The sequence below is a fragment of the Nannobrachium achirus genome (assembly GCF_963921795.1).
Source record: "Nannobrachium achirus genome assembly, chromosome: 9".
Classification (NCBI taxonomy): Eukaryota; Metazoa; Chordata; class Actinopteri; order Myctophiformes; family Myctophidae; genus Nannobrachium; species Nannobrachium achirus.
Genome location: NC_137818.1, coordinates 25,718,787 through 25,733,609, shown reverse-complemented (window position 1 = coordinate 25,733,609; position 14,823 = coordinate 25,718,787). Strand labels below are relative to the sequence as shown.

Sequence of the window (14,823 nt, the reverse complement as noted above, 5' to 3'; positions counted from 1 at the left end):
AAATATAGGGTTAAAGTGGTTAACTTTGGCAGGATATTGAGATACCTGGCCAAGTCCAAATATTGTAAATCATCATATCTGTTTTTCTTTTTGCATCAGGAACAGCAATTATGCATTTTTGGAACACAATAAACAGGGGCACCATAGCAATAGGATTTTGTAGGACTGGACATTCAATATTGATATGAAAATGTAAGCAATGTTTATTTATTTTTTTGTTACTGCAGACAGCATTATAACACTCAAGATGCAAAATATACTTTCGCTTGCCACAGTACAGTATGATTGGTATCCAGTCATTTTGCATGACCGTCGTCTATTTTGAATAAATAGCCACCAGTGGTTTGTAATTGCCCCTGTTAAAACCCACTGCTTTTACTTTTTGTCTCCGCCAGGCTGGACGGTCAAAGGCCATAAGGCCGAAGGTCAGAGACTTATGTTTTCGCCTCCATCCGTCCGGCCATCGGTCCTTTTGTCAGTCTGTGAGCAGCTAATTTCTGGCACAGATGACTGATCGGCTTGAAACTTTGCTCACACACTCCCAGAAGACCAAATGTTTTGCATGGGCCTAATGGTGGCGCTATAACATGCCGCTTCATGTTTTGACCTAAAACTCTTGAACCGTAGGTCGTACAGTCAAAAAAATGCTGATTGAGTTATGCCTGTTCAAAGTTAGTATTTCCAATTGGTTGCTACAGCGCCCTCTTTAGCTAATTGGAGAAAGAATACATTTACCAGTTAGAATAGGGTACCTACGCACCTTGTGTTTGCCCCATAACAATTAGCTTAGTCTAACTACTTCCTGACACTCCACAGAACAGATGCTTTGAACTCAACTTTTGAGTTCAAGATTATTTTCTTTGCCACATTGGAGAATTAGTTTTTAGTATATTTACAGGATTTCTTTCCATCGTTTTCTATCTTCTTAAAAAGATTCTGATGTTATAATACATAAGGAAAGTAGATGCTTTGGTGGACCATGTCTGGTGTGTACATTACAGTAGCCTACACACAAATCCAGAGTTAATTTAGTGTAAAAGCTGAAGGTAAAAAATATACTTAGTGTAAACATTTACACTTCCTGGTAAATATTTACACAGTTTATTACAGTTAAATGAACATTCCAGATTTTAATGTGCAGTATCAAGCAGAACTAGCAATCTGGATGATCTGTTCTGTCCATGTACTGTACTCTATTTTCAAACATATGAAGTTCATTCCATTCCAAATCCAGAAGTTGAAATCCATTCTCACAGACAGTCATCCATAAGTTTGTTATTTTTTATACGACTTCTTTCTTTTGTCAACTCTTTGCACCTTATTTTCTCTTGTTTCAATCAATCTTTTTCTCTTCTTTCTCTCTTCTTTCCAGTGTTGTCAGATTCTAGTGGTCAACGGCGTGGACATGGCCATCAAAGACCAGGATGGCTTCTCTGCAGCGGACCTGGCAGCGTGTAACGGCCATTCCCAGTGTGCCAAGTACCTGCACACTGTGGAGAACATGGTGAGATGTAACGCCATGCCCAGCACAGTAAAGCAGGGGTCTTCAATTATTTCAGGCCGGGGACAACCTTTTTCATAGATTCCATATAGTTTCATCGTTTGACAGCACAATCATCAGTGTATTTTGGATTCATGTCAATCTGTGTTTTCAGATATTTAACCACTTGAACTGTCAATATCTAATGAATATGACCTTTCACTCTGTACTTAGTCTGCTCTTTTTCCCCTGTACACCAAAGCTATTTGCCAAAAATAGCCGATCTACAAGCTCACAAGCGTTGTGAGCTTGTAGATCTTCAATTTTTGGCTAAAGTTCTCAGAATATGGACGTTGGGTTTCAAGTGGTTAATATAATAAAAGAGGAAACAAAGTTTCTATCATACAAAGATTTGGAGGACCCCCTCTATAACTCCCCGGACCCCCTGTTGAAGACCCCTGCAGTAAAGTGTTCATTTCTGAGTGTTTACAAATGTAACCAAAATGTACCCATGATTCCATTTGGTTACAATGGAAATGTTCCAGAATTACTTGTTAAAGACATCATGAAATGAAAAATATGTTTTTCACACACCCTGGAGTCTATACATGGATTGCATTTTTATAGCGCTTTTCTAAGCAAGTTGAGAACTCAAAGCGCTTTACAATGGTCCATTCATTCTTACATTGGGAAGTGAAGCGGCAAACATTCAACGCCAGCGTCCTCACTTCCCACATACCAATGATGGAAAGCTTGCACCGACCATCTCATTGGAGGCAATGTGGGGTTCAGTGACTTGCCCAAGGACACTTTGACATGTGGACAGGAGGAGCCGGGATTTGAACCGCCGACCGATCATTGGCCAACCTGCTCTACCTCCTGAGCCACAGTCGCATATCCATGGTCACAAACTAAATTAACCTAAACAACAAACTAAACAAACTTCCCATCAAACAAAAACGTAATGCATGATTACAACAGCAAGCCTTATATTCATGAATCATGATTTAATTCACCTGTGTGATTCCCATCCTCCACACGCAGCCGTTTCTCATTCTGGGGGGGACGACGACAAGTGGCCATGACCCGAGGGCAAGTAGAACATGACCTGTACTTACCTGACGGGCAAGTGCCTCTGAGACCTTAGTGTCAAGCCCTGTCACCAATCACTGAACCAACATGTCTCCCAGCTGACACCAGTTTCTGCCTGCTAATGACAAGTGCTGTGACTCCAGTCCACCACAGGGTCCATGGTGCACTTCCAGAGTGTACTGACAAATAACACTTATGCACTTCACTCCCTTGGGTGTGTGGGAAACATGTTTAGCTCCACTGGGGCTAATGAGCAGGTTGGGTTGCGTGCTGTGGGTGAAAAGCAAGAGGGCCCTAGAGCCTCATGTCATTAAAGCATGGTAATTAAAACCCACAATGCAACTGTTCTCTTTGATTGTATCATTGGGGACGGAGACATCACAGACTTTCCATGATCATGCTCTCTAGACACCTCTTCTGACACCTTTGTTAGGTACTAATATGGCACGAGAGCTGGCTTGGACAGCTCATGAACAAAAAAATGATTCTGAACGATTGCGACCTTTGTTATATAATCGCTCCAGGAATATAAAAGAAGACACATCACAGGTATTTTTACAATCACATGCTTTTCGATGTGCACAGTACATAATGTTATTGAGGCAGCTAAACAGCGGCAAGTATAGTTTCTGTCTCTGTGATATCGCGAGATTTGGATTCCAGACAGGGAATGGTGGAGAAATGTTGTGCTCTTTAGATGCCTCTATAAAGTTATACATTGTACACGTCAAAAAGCAACACAGCAGAAAACAATGTGTGACATTTTTTTCTTTTATATTCCTGAGCTGAGTATTTTATAAAGGTCTTTACCGTTCAGAATTATTTTTTTGATCATGAGCTGTCCCAGCCGGCTCTCATAGACTCCAATGTTATTCACCGAACTTCCGGTGCTAGTTTTGCCACCAAGAGTGTCATGGCGCATAGCTGTGGTGCCAAAAAACGCATCAGCGTCCTTTCCTTATCTGAACTTCCTTGACTGAAATGAAAGGCAAGGCTTAGAGTCAATGAATGTTTTTTGGGGGGGCTGGAAGAGACACTGGGAAGACCAAAAAACTAAAAAATCTATCTATCTGCTATAAAAGAAGAAGAAAAAAATAACTGCACCAGTTATTGTCCTGCTTATTACACAGCTATTTAAAGAAGTTGAAACTAAATGTAACAACAAAATGATTTAATTGACTTGATTGATTGATTCAAGTGCATTGTCTCCGTCGGTCTATTATTCATTGTAGCGGTCTACTATTGAGAAGTAACAGACTACTCAATGTTGTGATTGACCAATCAGTATTGGGCATTCAACCAAGCCGTGTAATTGTCAAACTAATACCGATGGCTTTGTTATGATGTTGTCCATTATAAACAACCAATATTAAGTCTATTGCATACAGTATATTCTGCATCTGTTCTAATCTGTACTCTTACTGTACGTCTTTAATCGTAAACTCCATTTTCCGGCAGAGTGTGGAGCACCGCTTACTGTCCAGGGACCCCTCCACTGACCTGGAATACAAGCAGCCCGACTCGGGCCTCTCGTCCCCTAACACCACCATGCCCCCAGCGAACCAGCCAGCCACTTTCGTGCCCATTTGCCTGCCATCTAGCAACCTATCCGACTACGACTCAGCCAACTCCAGCCAGACCAGCACGGGAGAGAAGAAGTGCATCTCTCAAAACTCCCAGGCCCCTCCTGCTCAGCTGAATACAGTTGCACACACAGGTCAGGGTTTCACTTGTATAAGCCTGTTACTTGTGTGTAAGACAACCCACCCAGTAAAAGAAAGAAAAAAAGTAGCAAAATTGAATATTGTTATCTAAAGGGATATGCCATGATCTGGGCCTTAACCACATTAAGCTTGGTGCCCTATTTTGTGTGTGTGTCAGTGTGTGTACCATGTGCCCATGAGGATAGTAAAAATGGGGGGAATGAGTGTTGGGGTTACAAAAAAGATTCAGGTTTGGGGTCTGTCTGTCTGTCTGTCTGTCTGTCTGTCTGTCTGTCTGTCTGTCTGTCTGTCTGTCTGTCCGTCCGCTGTCCGTCCAGCACCACTGGACTGCATGAACCTCTGTCCCAATTATTTTCAAATCGGCCTCATGGTGACGCTATTGCTATTGGCTATCATTGACTTCCAAAGTTTGTGGGCCCTGGGTAGCCAACCCAGCATGGAGATATGCGCACTGAGCAGCGCTATTTTGTAATGAAAAATGTGATGTCCCTAGTCCCACATAGTAAGACTTGTATGTCTGTGTTTGCTGCCTACCATACTACTAACACCCTCTGTCATAACAAGTCCTGTAATGCTGTCATTTGCATGGCACTGTTGTTTAGCTGATGCCCATGTGGGGTATGTAGACATATTAACCCACAATGGTGGGAACCTCTAATTGAAGTGGAGCAAATATCATGGGTGTAGTCAGCATTCTTTTGTACTGTGTGTACAGTTGCGTGCCTTTCTAGTGCTGCTCCCTAGTGGTCCATGGGGAGAAGGTTTTGATACAGAATAGGAACTTCATTGCAATTAACTGGTACATTATACTTCAATAGGGAATTGTGTTTGAATTGTGAAATGAATGAGTATCGAAAGGTTTACTTTTCAATTATTTGGCTTACATGTAGAATTCCCCATGCTTTTGTTTTGCACCGTTCTTTATTGAATGATATACAGTTATGTGATTAAATTACATTGTTGTTGTTACATTTCTGTTGTGTCCAACCAGCTATTTCCCAGATTACATCTTACCAAACTAATGGTTTGAATAAAACAAAAACATCCCTTTCATTGAAGATGCATCACAAGTGCAGATTTTCTTCTACAAGTTTGCAACTACAAAGCATATATTGTTCTTTGCTGAGTGATGTCTACCTGGATGCTTTTCCAGGTGCATCGGAGTCGGCCATCACAGACATGCAGGCCTACATGGACATGCTCAACCCAGACATCAATCCCAAGGAAAAGTCTCCCCCAGCTGGTGACTCCACGCTGCCCCCGCCACCGGCCTTCCCACCCCCGCCTCCCCCAGAATCAATCCAGCCGCTCCCTCCACCCCCCTGCTACCCAGCACCGCTGCCACCTCCTCCGGAGCAGGTTACAGATGAGTACCTGAAGGTCAAGAACAGCTTGCGACATGTGGACAGCACTGGAAACAAGAAGGAGGTAAGAAGAAGCAACATGTCTGCATTGCAATGCAGTTGAACTCATAGAAGGAGATCTATAAGAGGCAAAGAATATAATCACTGGAAAATGTATTTCTTGTGTCACGTTATGGTATAGACACTTTTTTCTATAGACAGTTTTGTCTCAAACAAAGGCTGGTTCATTTACATACAGATTAAGTTAAGAACATTTTGGCAAAATTTTAGACAGGGCAGGGGTCAGACAGGGTAGACACACATTACACACACATTACACACCCAAAGTCAAAGCAAAGGTCTATATATATATTTTTTTTAATTGTCTATAGTCCACTCCTAAAAACTCCTACGAACAAGGCTGTTTGGGTCCAGAGGGATTACAATTACAATTTTAGGAAATGCTCTTATGCAGAACGACTTTCACACAATCCAAGATGGGAGTAAACATCATGAAATCTAGTCAGCCAACAACAGGTAGCCTAAATGTAGTTCCAAGAACCCCCCCCTTCGAGCACTCCTCATAGCCATCTGAGCAGCCATCAGCTGGGTGAAGCTGAAATTGAATTTCCCCAGCAGGACTAACAAAGGTCTCCCTCCCCCTCCCCTTTCCCTCCCACTCTATCTATACTATAATTTTGCGAATGTCTGAGTGTCTGTCACAGCGTTTCTCCTCAGTGGCTGGAGCAATTGATCTGAAATCGCATCACCATAAGCATATGAACACACCTGACATAACTGTGAAGCCCGTTTGTCACTTTCACAAATCGTATGCTGTATATTAGCATTTTTATGGTGTATCTACTATCTATTCTGCATCTAGCTTGAGGCACATCTATTCTGCATCTAGCATGAGGCAAAATGTTTAACCAGCTCTGTGTGTGTGTGTGTGTGTGTGTGTGTGTGTGTGTGTGTGTGTGTGTGTGTGTGTGTGTGTGTGTGTGTGTGTGTGTGCAGGCAGGCGGGTGTGTGTGCAGGCGGGTGGGCGGGCGGGCTGGGGGGGGGGGGGGGGGGGGGGACAGTATCTCTGTAGCCATTAAACGAAACGGGTTTCTTACATTGATGCTCCTACAGTACATCATGCAAGCACCAGTTAAAGTTACTTTCCATCCCTCATATACTGTGTGCACAGTGCACATCCCATAACCCACACACTGCACATCATTTTGGAGCTCATATCTTTGAACGGGTAAGGGCTAGTTTAAATAACATAACATAACATAACATAACATAACATAACATAACATAACATAACATAACATAACATATTTTGACATGCAAACAGGATACAGTAAATCAATCTAAATAATTGTATATAGCATACATGTGACCAAGTAACCAACAAGTAACATAACTATAAGATCTATCTAAATTGGCACCAGGTACTGATACAAAGAACCATTTTCCTGACACAGCACTAACCCAGCCATCCAATGACCCATGCCCCTCAGCTGGAGGTGGATGAGAAGAAAACTGCTCACAATGGAGTTATTGTCCTAGCACGTTTAATGAGGACAGTGAAGACACTCATTACAAAGGCATCTGAGTTGGCCTAAACAATGAGTGTTGTGATGGGCCTGGTGCTAATTTCACTAATTAGTGACGGCTCAGATTAGTTGTGAAGTATGTTTCCGGCATTTATTGATCCCACTGGATCTCTACATTTTACGAGAGTCTTAGCATTGAGCCTTAGTGTCCCTATTATGGAGGGAACATTCACTTAAAATAGCAGATCTACAAGCTCACAACGCGTAGCAATGCGACACGTTGTGCGCTTGTAGGTTGGCTATTTTCAGTGAAGAGATTTGGTGTAGATTAGAACAAGAACAGACTAGGCAAGTACAGAGCTAACTCCAGTCCGTTTTACTAGTAGAGAGTAGAGAGTTATTATTTTTTTCTTATAATTTTTATCCCACAAATTTTTAACTCATTTTTTCACCCAGTGCCAATTGCCTAACTTGTAGTCCTGGTTTCTGCTCTCCCTCTGCCATGCCTGGGGAGCCACGGCATGTTTTTGTGAGGGTATCTACCCCAGGAGACACGGGGAGAACATGCAAACTCCACACAGAAAGGCCCTTTCGCCAACCCCACCTAGGGTGTGGGTGCTGAGGAAGAAACACGCCCCCAGCTCCCACAGCGTGCAATCTTGGTGAAATTCACCCTTTGTCATGTCCCGCCCGTTGTCCCGCCCCTCTTTGCACCCATTGGTTGCTGTGTCATGCTGGGACAAAAGTCCTTTCTCTCCATCCACTACCATTACAACTCAGTTGCTTCTTATTGTTATTTTGTGTATTCAATTCTCATTTGAAAATTGGTTTCAGTAAAAAAAAGGAGCCTTTCAGGTGCAAACACAATTCACTATTGAATCACGCAAATCACTACACAGTATCGCTAGTCATGTGACGTGATCGTTTGCAGAATAAGCCCTATTCACGCCCCGCCCACTCAGCAACTTCCTGGTGCTGACGTCATGCTTTGAAGGGGAACCCCTACTATTAAGCCCATAGAGTTAACACAGAAATCGCAAATTTAATGCAATTTCTGGATAGTAAATAATAAAATACGACTAGCATGATCAAGAACACAAGATAGTAAAAGGCACAAAAAAGCTAAAAGGTAAAAGGCTTTAAGTCCAGCGATTTCTGTGTTAACTCTATGGGCTTTTAGCAGGGTTTACCTTTCAATGCTGACGTCAGCACCAGGAAGTTGCTGAGAAATTTGCTGAGTGGGCGTGGCATTAATAGAGTCCATTGCTCTGTTTTTGAACAAAATGCCTCAAATCATGAACGCTTGAGAAAACCTTGACATTTGCCACACATATCCAACTAGGTCAAGGAACAAATGCCACCTTTTTCATATTGGCCTATTATAGTGCCACCAGGACGCCTGACCTGGTGGAGACCTGTGCTCGGAAGTGCACTGTTTCTAGTTTCTTTACACATTTCTCTACACATTATGTAGATAGAAACAAATAAAACTGTTGGTATGGTAACCATCCCAGGTGAGAAGCTACACAGAGAGAGCTCATTTGTTCAGGATCAAAACAATCTTAAGAGGATAGCTTTGCTTGCTCTCTGCTTTGAGTTTACATTGATGCTTCATACCACAGAAGGTAGACGCCTCTTCCGGCTCTATGGTACCCGTCTCGCATTGATAGGCATTTTTGATTGACAGGCTTGGAATCCTTCTGTGTGCGTAACAGACACGTAAGGTCGGTGGGCAAATCAGAGGCAGGTTTGAATGGAAAAGTCCCGGAAAAGACGTTTTGTGATTTGCCAGTAGTTTTTTTTGAGTGGCAGCTGGTGGCAGCCTGCCCTCGACACTTCTGCTTTTCTGCCTATCAAGTTGGACGAGTCGCTCCAATCAACTGCAGCGGTGAACGAGGTATCTAGCTTTTTATATCTGTGCTTCATAGTAGCTGCTGCAACTGTGCAGTGCCCCTCTGTTGCCATGGTTTCTCTCCAAGCTGAGGTTGAGTTGCCACGGTGTGTGTGTGTGTGTGTGTGTGTGTGTGTGTGTGTGTGTGTGTGTGTGTGTGTGTGTGTGTGTGTGTGTGTGTGTGTGTGTGTGTGTGTGTGTGTGTGTGTGTGTCTGTGTGTCTGTGTGTCTGTGCTTGCCTGAGCTTGGGTGTGGAAGAGGGGTTTTAATAAGAGACCCTCTGCTGCTTTTCCAATGCATGGAACTGGCCTGAGTAGCATTGACTAGCTTCATTTTCCACTGTAGATAGAAACTATCTACATTTTATCAGTATATTCTAACAACTTGAAAAGTGTGCTCCCCAGAGCACTGATCTCCGCCAGACCAAGGCTGTGTGACTACAGTGTAGAGTGTACTGTACCACACTCCCCCACCCGGTCTTTTTTTCTGCACCCAGGTTACTAGCTCAGGGCGCACCCTCATTAACAATTTAACAAATTGCTGCCTCCCCTTGGGACGGACACACACACACACACACACACACACACACACACACACACACACACACACACACACACACACACACACAATCACACAATCACACAGAATAAAGTTCTGCTGTGCACTAAATACGTAGGGAAAAGTAATCTACCTTGGTTGCCATAGTAACAGCGGCAACGTAACCCCATCCTGAGATCCAACTGATCAGATCTAACCAGACCAATCTCACCACCTGCTTAAAAAGCCTGGTGTGAAATGGTTATTTCATTTTTCATCAGAAAGGTGCTGAAAGAGATGTTTTCTTAAAAAAAAGTGTTAAATAGGTCTACATTTCAATAGCAATCATTGCAATGACAATGAGTGTTTGTGCAATAACAGGTGTCTCCTGTCTCTTCAGCTGCTTAGTAAATAGAAAATTCATTTTCAGGTTGGGATACCAATTTTATCCAGTCAAGAGTGAGAGCTCATAAAGAAGACAAGATAAACAAGTGAAATTGAAAGTGATGACCCAAAATAAATGAACAGACTCAATTGGAACTGGAACACTTACATATCTTTGTGGGGTTCTCTGTCATAATTGAATGACATTTAGAACTGACCGGGGAGATCCCTGTTACTGAATTAACACGCTATATAGCATTGATTACTATCTGAATGTAGAGCTTTAACCTTTTAACCAAACCCTTTTTTGAAACCAAAAAATATCTCTTACAGTACCAGTACGACATCACATCAATATACAGTACAGTACTAAATTCTGATGAATGAGGGTGTGATTGGGTAAAAACACACACACAAACACACACACACACATGCACATATACACACACGCACACGCTTGTGCGCACTCCGGAAATTGCACATACAGAGTAAATGTTTGTCGTTTTCTCTTTGTGGTTGGTCAACCATTGTGTGTGTGTGTGTGTGTGTGTGTGTGTGTGTGTGTGTGTGTGTGTGTGTGTGTGTGTGTGTGTGTGTGTGTGTGTGTGTGTGTGTGTGTGTGTGTGGGCAGACCATGCAAAGAACTGCACAGTAAAAGTCTATTTGGTTACAGTTGCCTGCTTTGCTTCCGCAACATGAGCTTGTAGACTTGCTATTTTATTACATGACTCCATCATACTGTACAATGAAGTTTAAATCGGGCTTCAGAGTTACAAAAGAATAAATGAACACTGAGGATTTAACAAGACTCTGAACCTTTAAACCCTAAAAACGTAAATACGTCCACTATACTGTAGGCCTATGCTGTGTATGGTGTAACAGCCAAATGCCCTGTGAAAATGGTCAGTTCACGGGGCAGGAGTTCACAACCCTCTATACGTAAACAGGAATATTCACACAAAGTAATCCACTGGGTTCGGGTCAGCTGTTGGGTGATGGCATACTTTGCATAAGAAGCCACTGGGCGGGGTTTGCCAGTAGTTCGTTGGTCAGCGGGGCTGACCGTGATGTCATCATCACCGCGGTGACTGGCCAATAGGTTATTGATGAGGTCCTGTGGGTAAAGTGAGAGGACAGGTATAGAATGACAGGTGTAGTGCTGCTGAGCCCGAGAAGGGGAGGTGCCTGTTTGGGATCTGGTGACAGGCGCCCTCTCTCTCTTTCTGTGTGAGTGCAACCTCTGGGCTTTTCTCTGAGGATCTGTGAAGGCCAGAGGAGTGCAGTGTGAGAGGGATGTGTTAACATTAAGGTAAGCTGCTAACAGGAGTGTGAGGACGTTTCTTTTGTGAGTTCTGTAGTTATTATGGCTGAGATATAACAGGACTTTGTGCTGTACAAGCTTGTCCAAGGCGGTTTGGAGGCGTTGGGTTACGTTTTCTGCAATTTAACTTTAATGGTAGTTGTACACACTGTACTCACTGACAACAACATTGCTGTTAGCAACAATGTAAGTGACCATTAATTGACTTACTCCGTTAATGGTCGTTTCATTTCTTGCAATGTCGTTAACATTTTGGGTAGGAGGGCTAGTTGTGCTGTAGATATTATTCAGTGGACCCCTTCTCTTTTACAACAGATCTTTTGACAGGTAAACACTACTGAAGCTAATAACATTAGCATTTGTGTTCATGCAGCATTATTACAGTACATTATTACAGTACCTTCAGCTGCTTTTCACCATCCAAATGTATTCTGTGAGAAGGTCATTTGCAACTTAGAATGTTAATATGAATGTTAATATGTGTTGTTGGAAGTTTTGTGATTTCTCCTTAGTGTATACATTTAATTTTGTACAAACTAATGTGCTGTATGCCTTGTGTTACTTTTGAGGCGTACGCTGCAAGTCACATGCAAATGCACAGAATTTGAATCATTGATATACTCCAGTGAGGCAGCCGCACCCAAGCTAGACAACATTTGCTTCCTAAAAGCCCCATTCTGCAAGAAACTAACAACGATTTTCAATGATTATGCCGACAGAATGTGTGTGTGTGTGTGTGTGTGTGTGTGTGTGTGTGTGTATGTGTGTGTGTGTGTGTGTGTGTGTGTGTGTGTGTGTGTGTGTGTGTGTGTGTGTGTGTGTGTGTGTGTGTGTGTGTGTGTGTGCGCGCGCGCGTTCACAGGTGCATGCCTGCTTAAGTCCCAATGTGTGTGTGACTGTGTCTTTCTATCTGTCTGTCTATGTGTTTGTGAGCTAAAAGTGCTTTCATACACTAGCCATTGTTAGCCCACCTCCCTTGAGTATGACAATGTAACCATCTGTAGCGCTCGCCTACTCGCATTACCTTCTAGCCTCCTGCACACTCATGAGAGACTATTCTCTTTGACAGCTGACATGAGTCAACAAAACAGATACAGGTTCATAGAGAGCTAAGAACATGATGCTACAAAAGGAAGGGAGGGGTCAGGGGTGAGCTGTCAATTATTTCCGCTCATGGGGACATTATGTCTCAGACCTCTGACAACTGCTCTGATATCTGAAGCATCTCATGCATGTCTGCATCTCAACAGAAGCCATTCACAGGGCTTAAGAAATTTTAAATTATTTCATTTGCCAAGTACGATGCTAATCTGTGCATTTGAAAGGCATACTAATTATATTATTATTATTAAGATAACTAGGCTGCAGGCAGGGCAACATACAGTATCTCTCTCTGCTTAAACATAACAAAACATTTTAAATACATTTAATAAGCATACTTATTCATGTTTACATTTAAAATACTTTGGTGACAGGCATCTGTGAAAACAATATAGCCGTGAAGAAAAGTGGGTGCCAGCCAACCATCCTTGAGCCAGTCCATGCAAATGTCTTTTTGCTTAGGAAAATGTTCAACAGAGCACACAAGATTCTTTCTTACTCAATATGTATACTTTTGGTGCCATGGTGTAGCATTAATGTATGTTTTGTATATCCCGGTTGGTAATATATTCCTATATTTTGTTTATCATTTTCCTGTATATTTTTGGTATATTATTATACATACAGTATTTTTTTGATCTGATATGATATGTATAGTTATATAAACTTTTTTGCACACAGTTATTTTAGAATTCATCTACATAGTACACACTGCATGTAGTACACAGTTTAGGTAGAGACAAGTGGGAAGTACTTTATAAATCCTCAAGGTCAAGGAGAAATTAAGATGTTATATTAGCTCACATCAACAAAACAAGGAAATAGATGTTTAAAAACACAAAATAATATACTACTAAAGCCTTTGTTTGCACACTCTTATTGCCTATATTATCTATCTATTATATCGCTGTAACTTTATTACTATAGCTGTAAAGGTTTTATATTTATTAGTTATACTAATAAATATTACTAGTTATAATTATATTAATTAGTTTTACTATATCTTGTTTTGTTTTATATACATTGTTTGATGTAAATAATTTATATACGAAACATTTCAATGAATCTCATCCATTGTGTCCTTAAGGGTCTGTGTGACTCACGTGTCTTCTGACTGTCTGATAAAGACCTTGTAAGGCAATGTCTCTGGACTGAATCTGCAACATAAACCGTACTTTGCATTGAACAAGACGTTTGGTTCTCATCCACCGCTCTAAAAGAACAACGGTCAAGACAAGACCAACCTCAGGTCTCTTGTTCTTTTAAGCAACAGAGGATCAAGATACAGTAGTGCTCAGAGCAGGAAAGTGAGAGTGCTCAATGTGAAAGGGCAAGTTACTGATCTCCGACTCCTAGTGTGAGGTTATAAGGGTCTCTCTTACACAGGATTAAAGACCACAAGTGGATTCTTACTTTCTGCGTAACCATGTAATATTAATTCCAATGTGTTCATACAGCTGAATAAAAGGTTACCCATAGGTCAGTCTAATAAAGCTGATTTGTGGCTCTGGTCACATGAGATGGCTGATCTTAGCTACATAAGCTACTAAGTATAAACCCTTATACAATGAATGCTATATATTTGAGCAACAATTTAATAGATAATTGGTTGGAATTGTGAAGGGTGACACTCACTCTTAAGACTGAGATTGCTGCCATAAATAGCAACAGATTTAGGACCACATATTGCATTTAATTTCGTATTTAAAATATCAGATTCCAGTGTCATTTCGGCTTTTCACACAGACCTGAATCTTTAAAAAGTGGATTTTAGCCACCTTCCATGACTTACTTACACTGTAATGCCTTCCTCTGTCTTTCTTCCTACGCTCTCTTTTTTGTCTCTCTCTCTGGTGTAGCCTACTGGAGCATTTTGTATAAAATAAAGTCTTTCTAGTTTCAAAATGTTTCATCTCTTGTGCAGCTCCGTCGTGTGGACTCCAACAGGAAGTCCAGAAGCTTCAGTAAGCAGCCCAGCACTGGGGACTACTACAAGACACTGGGCAGTGACACAGCTGAACCGGGCGGGTGCAAGAGCATGGCGCCCAACAAGGAGGTAGATCATGACCCACACACAACAGGACACTATCACTGAAATAAGAAAGCTTGGTTCCCTATTTTCCTTTAACTTAACTTACTTTTCATATGTTTTATTTAGAGGTGCTGTGGGTTGTGTGTGTGTGTGTGTGTGTGTGTGTGTGTGTGTGTGTGTGTGTGTGTGTGTGTGTGTGTGTGTGTGTGTGTGTGTGTGTGTGTGTGTGTGATGGTGGTGGTGGGGAGAACTTTCACATTAAATCTGTATCACTTTGTTGCCTTATTGATTAACACAAATCAACCAGCTGTTGAGCCACAGACAATATCACTGCTTTAATACTTATATTTTACTTTTTTAGTTGTGTGTGT

At 41.8% G+C, this 14,823-nt stretch overlaps 1 protein-coding gene across 1 annotated transcript in view; it reads left to right on the top strand.

The window, feature by feature from the left end:
* The window catches only part of espn (espin), a 67,848-nt gene that overhangs the window by 18,973 nt on the left and 34,052 nt on the right, over positions 1–14,823 (top strand). The window contains exons 5-8 of the mRNA XM_080733295.1: positions 1,373–1,504; positions 4,031–4,289; positions 5,450–5,724; positions 14,318–14,476. Of these exons, the coding sequence (XP_080589421.1) occupies positions 1,373–1,504; positions 4,031–4,289; positions 5,450–5,724; positions 14,318–14,476 (825 nt within the window). The remainder of the gene's footprint in view (positions 1–1,372; positions 1,505–4,030; positions 4,290–5,449; positions 5,725–14,317; positions 14,477–14,823) is intronic.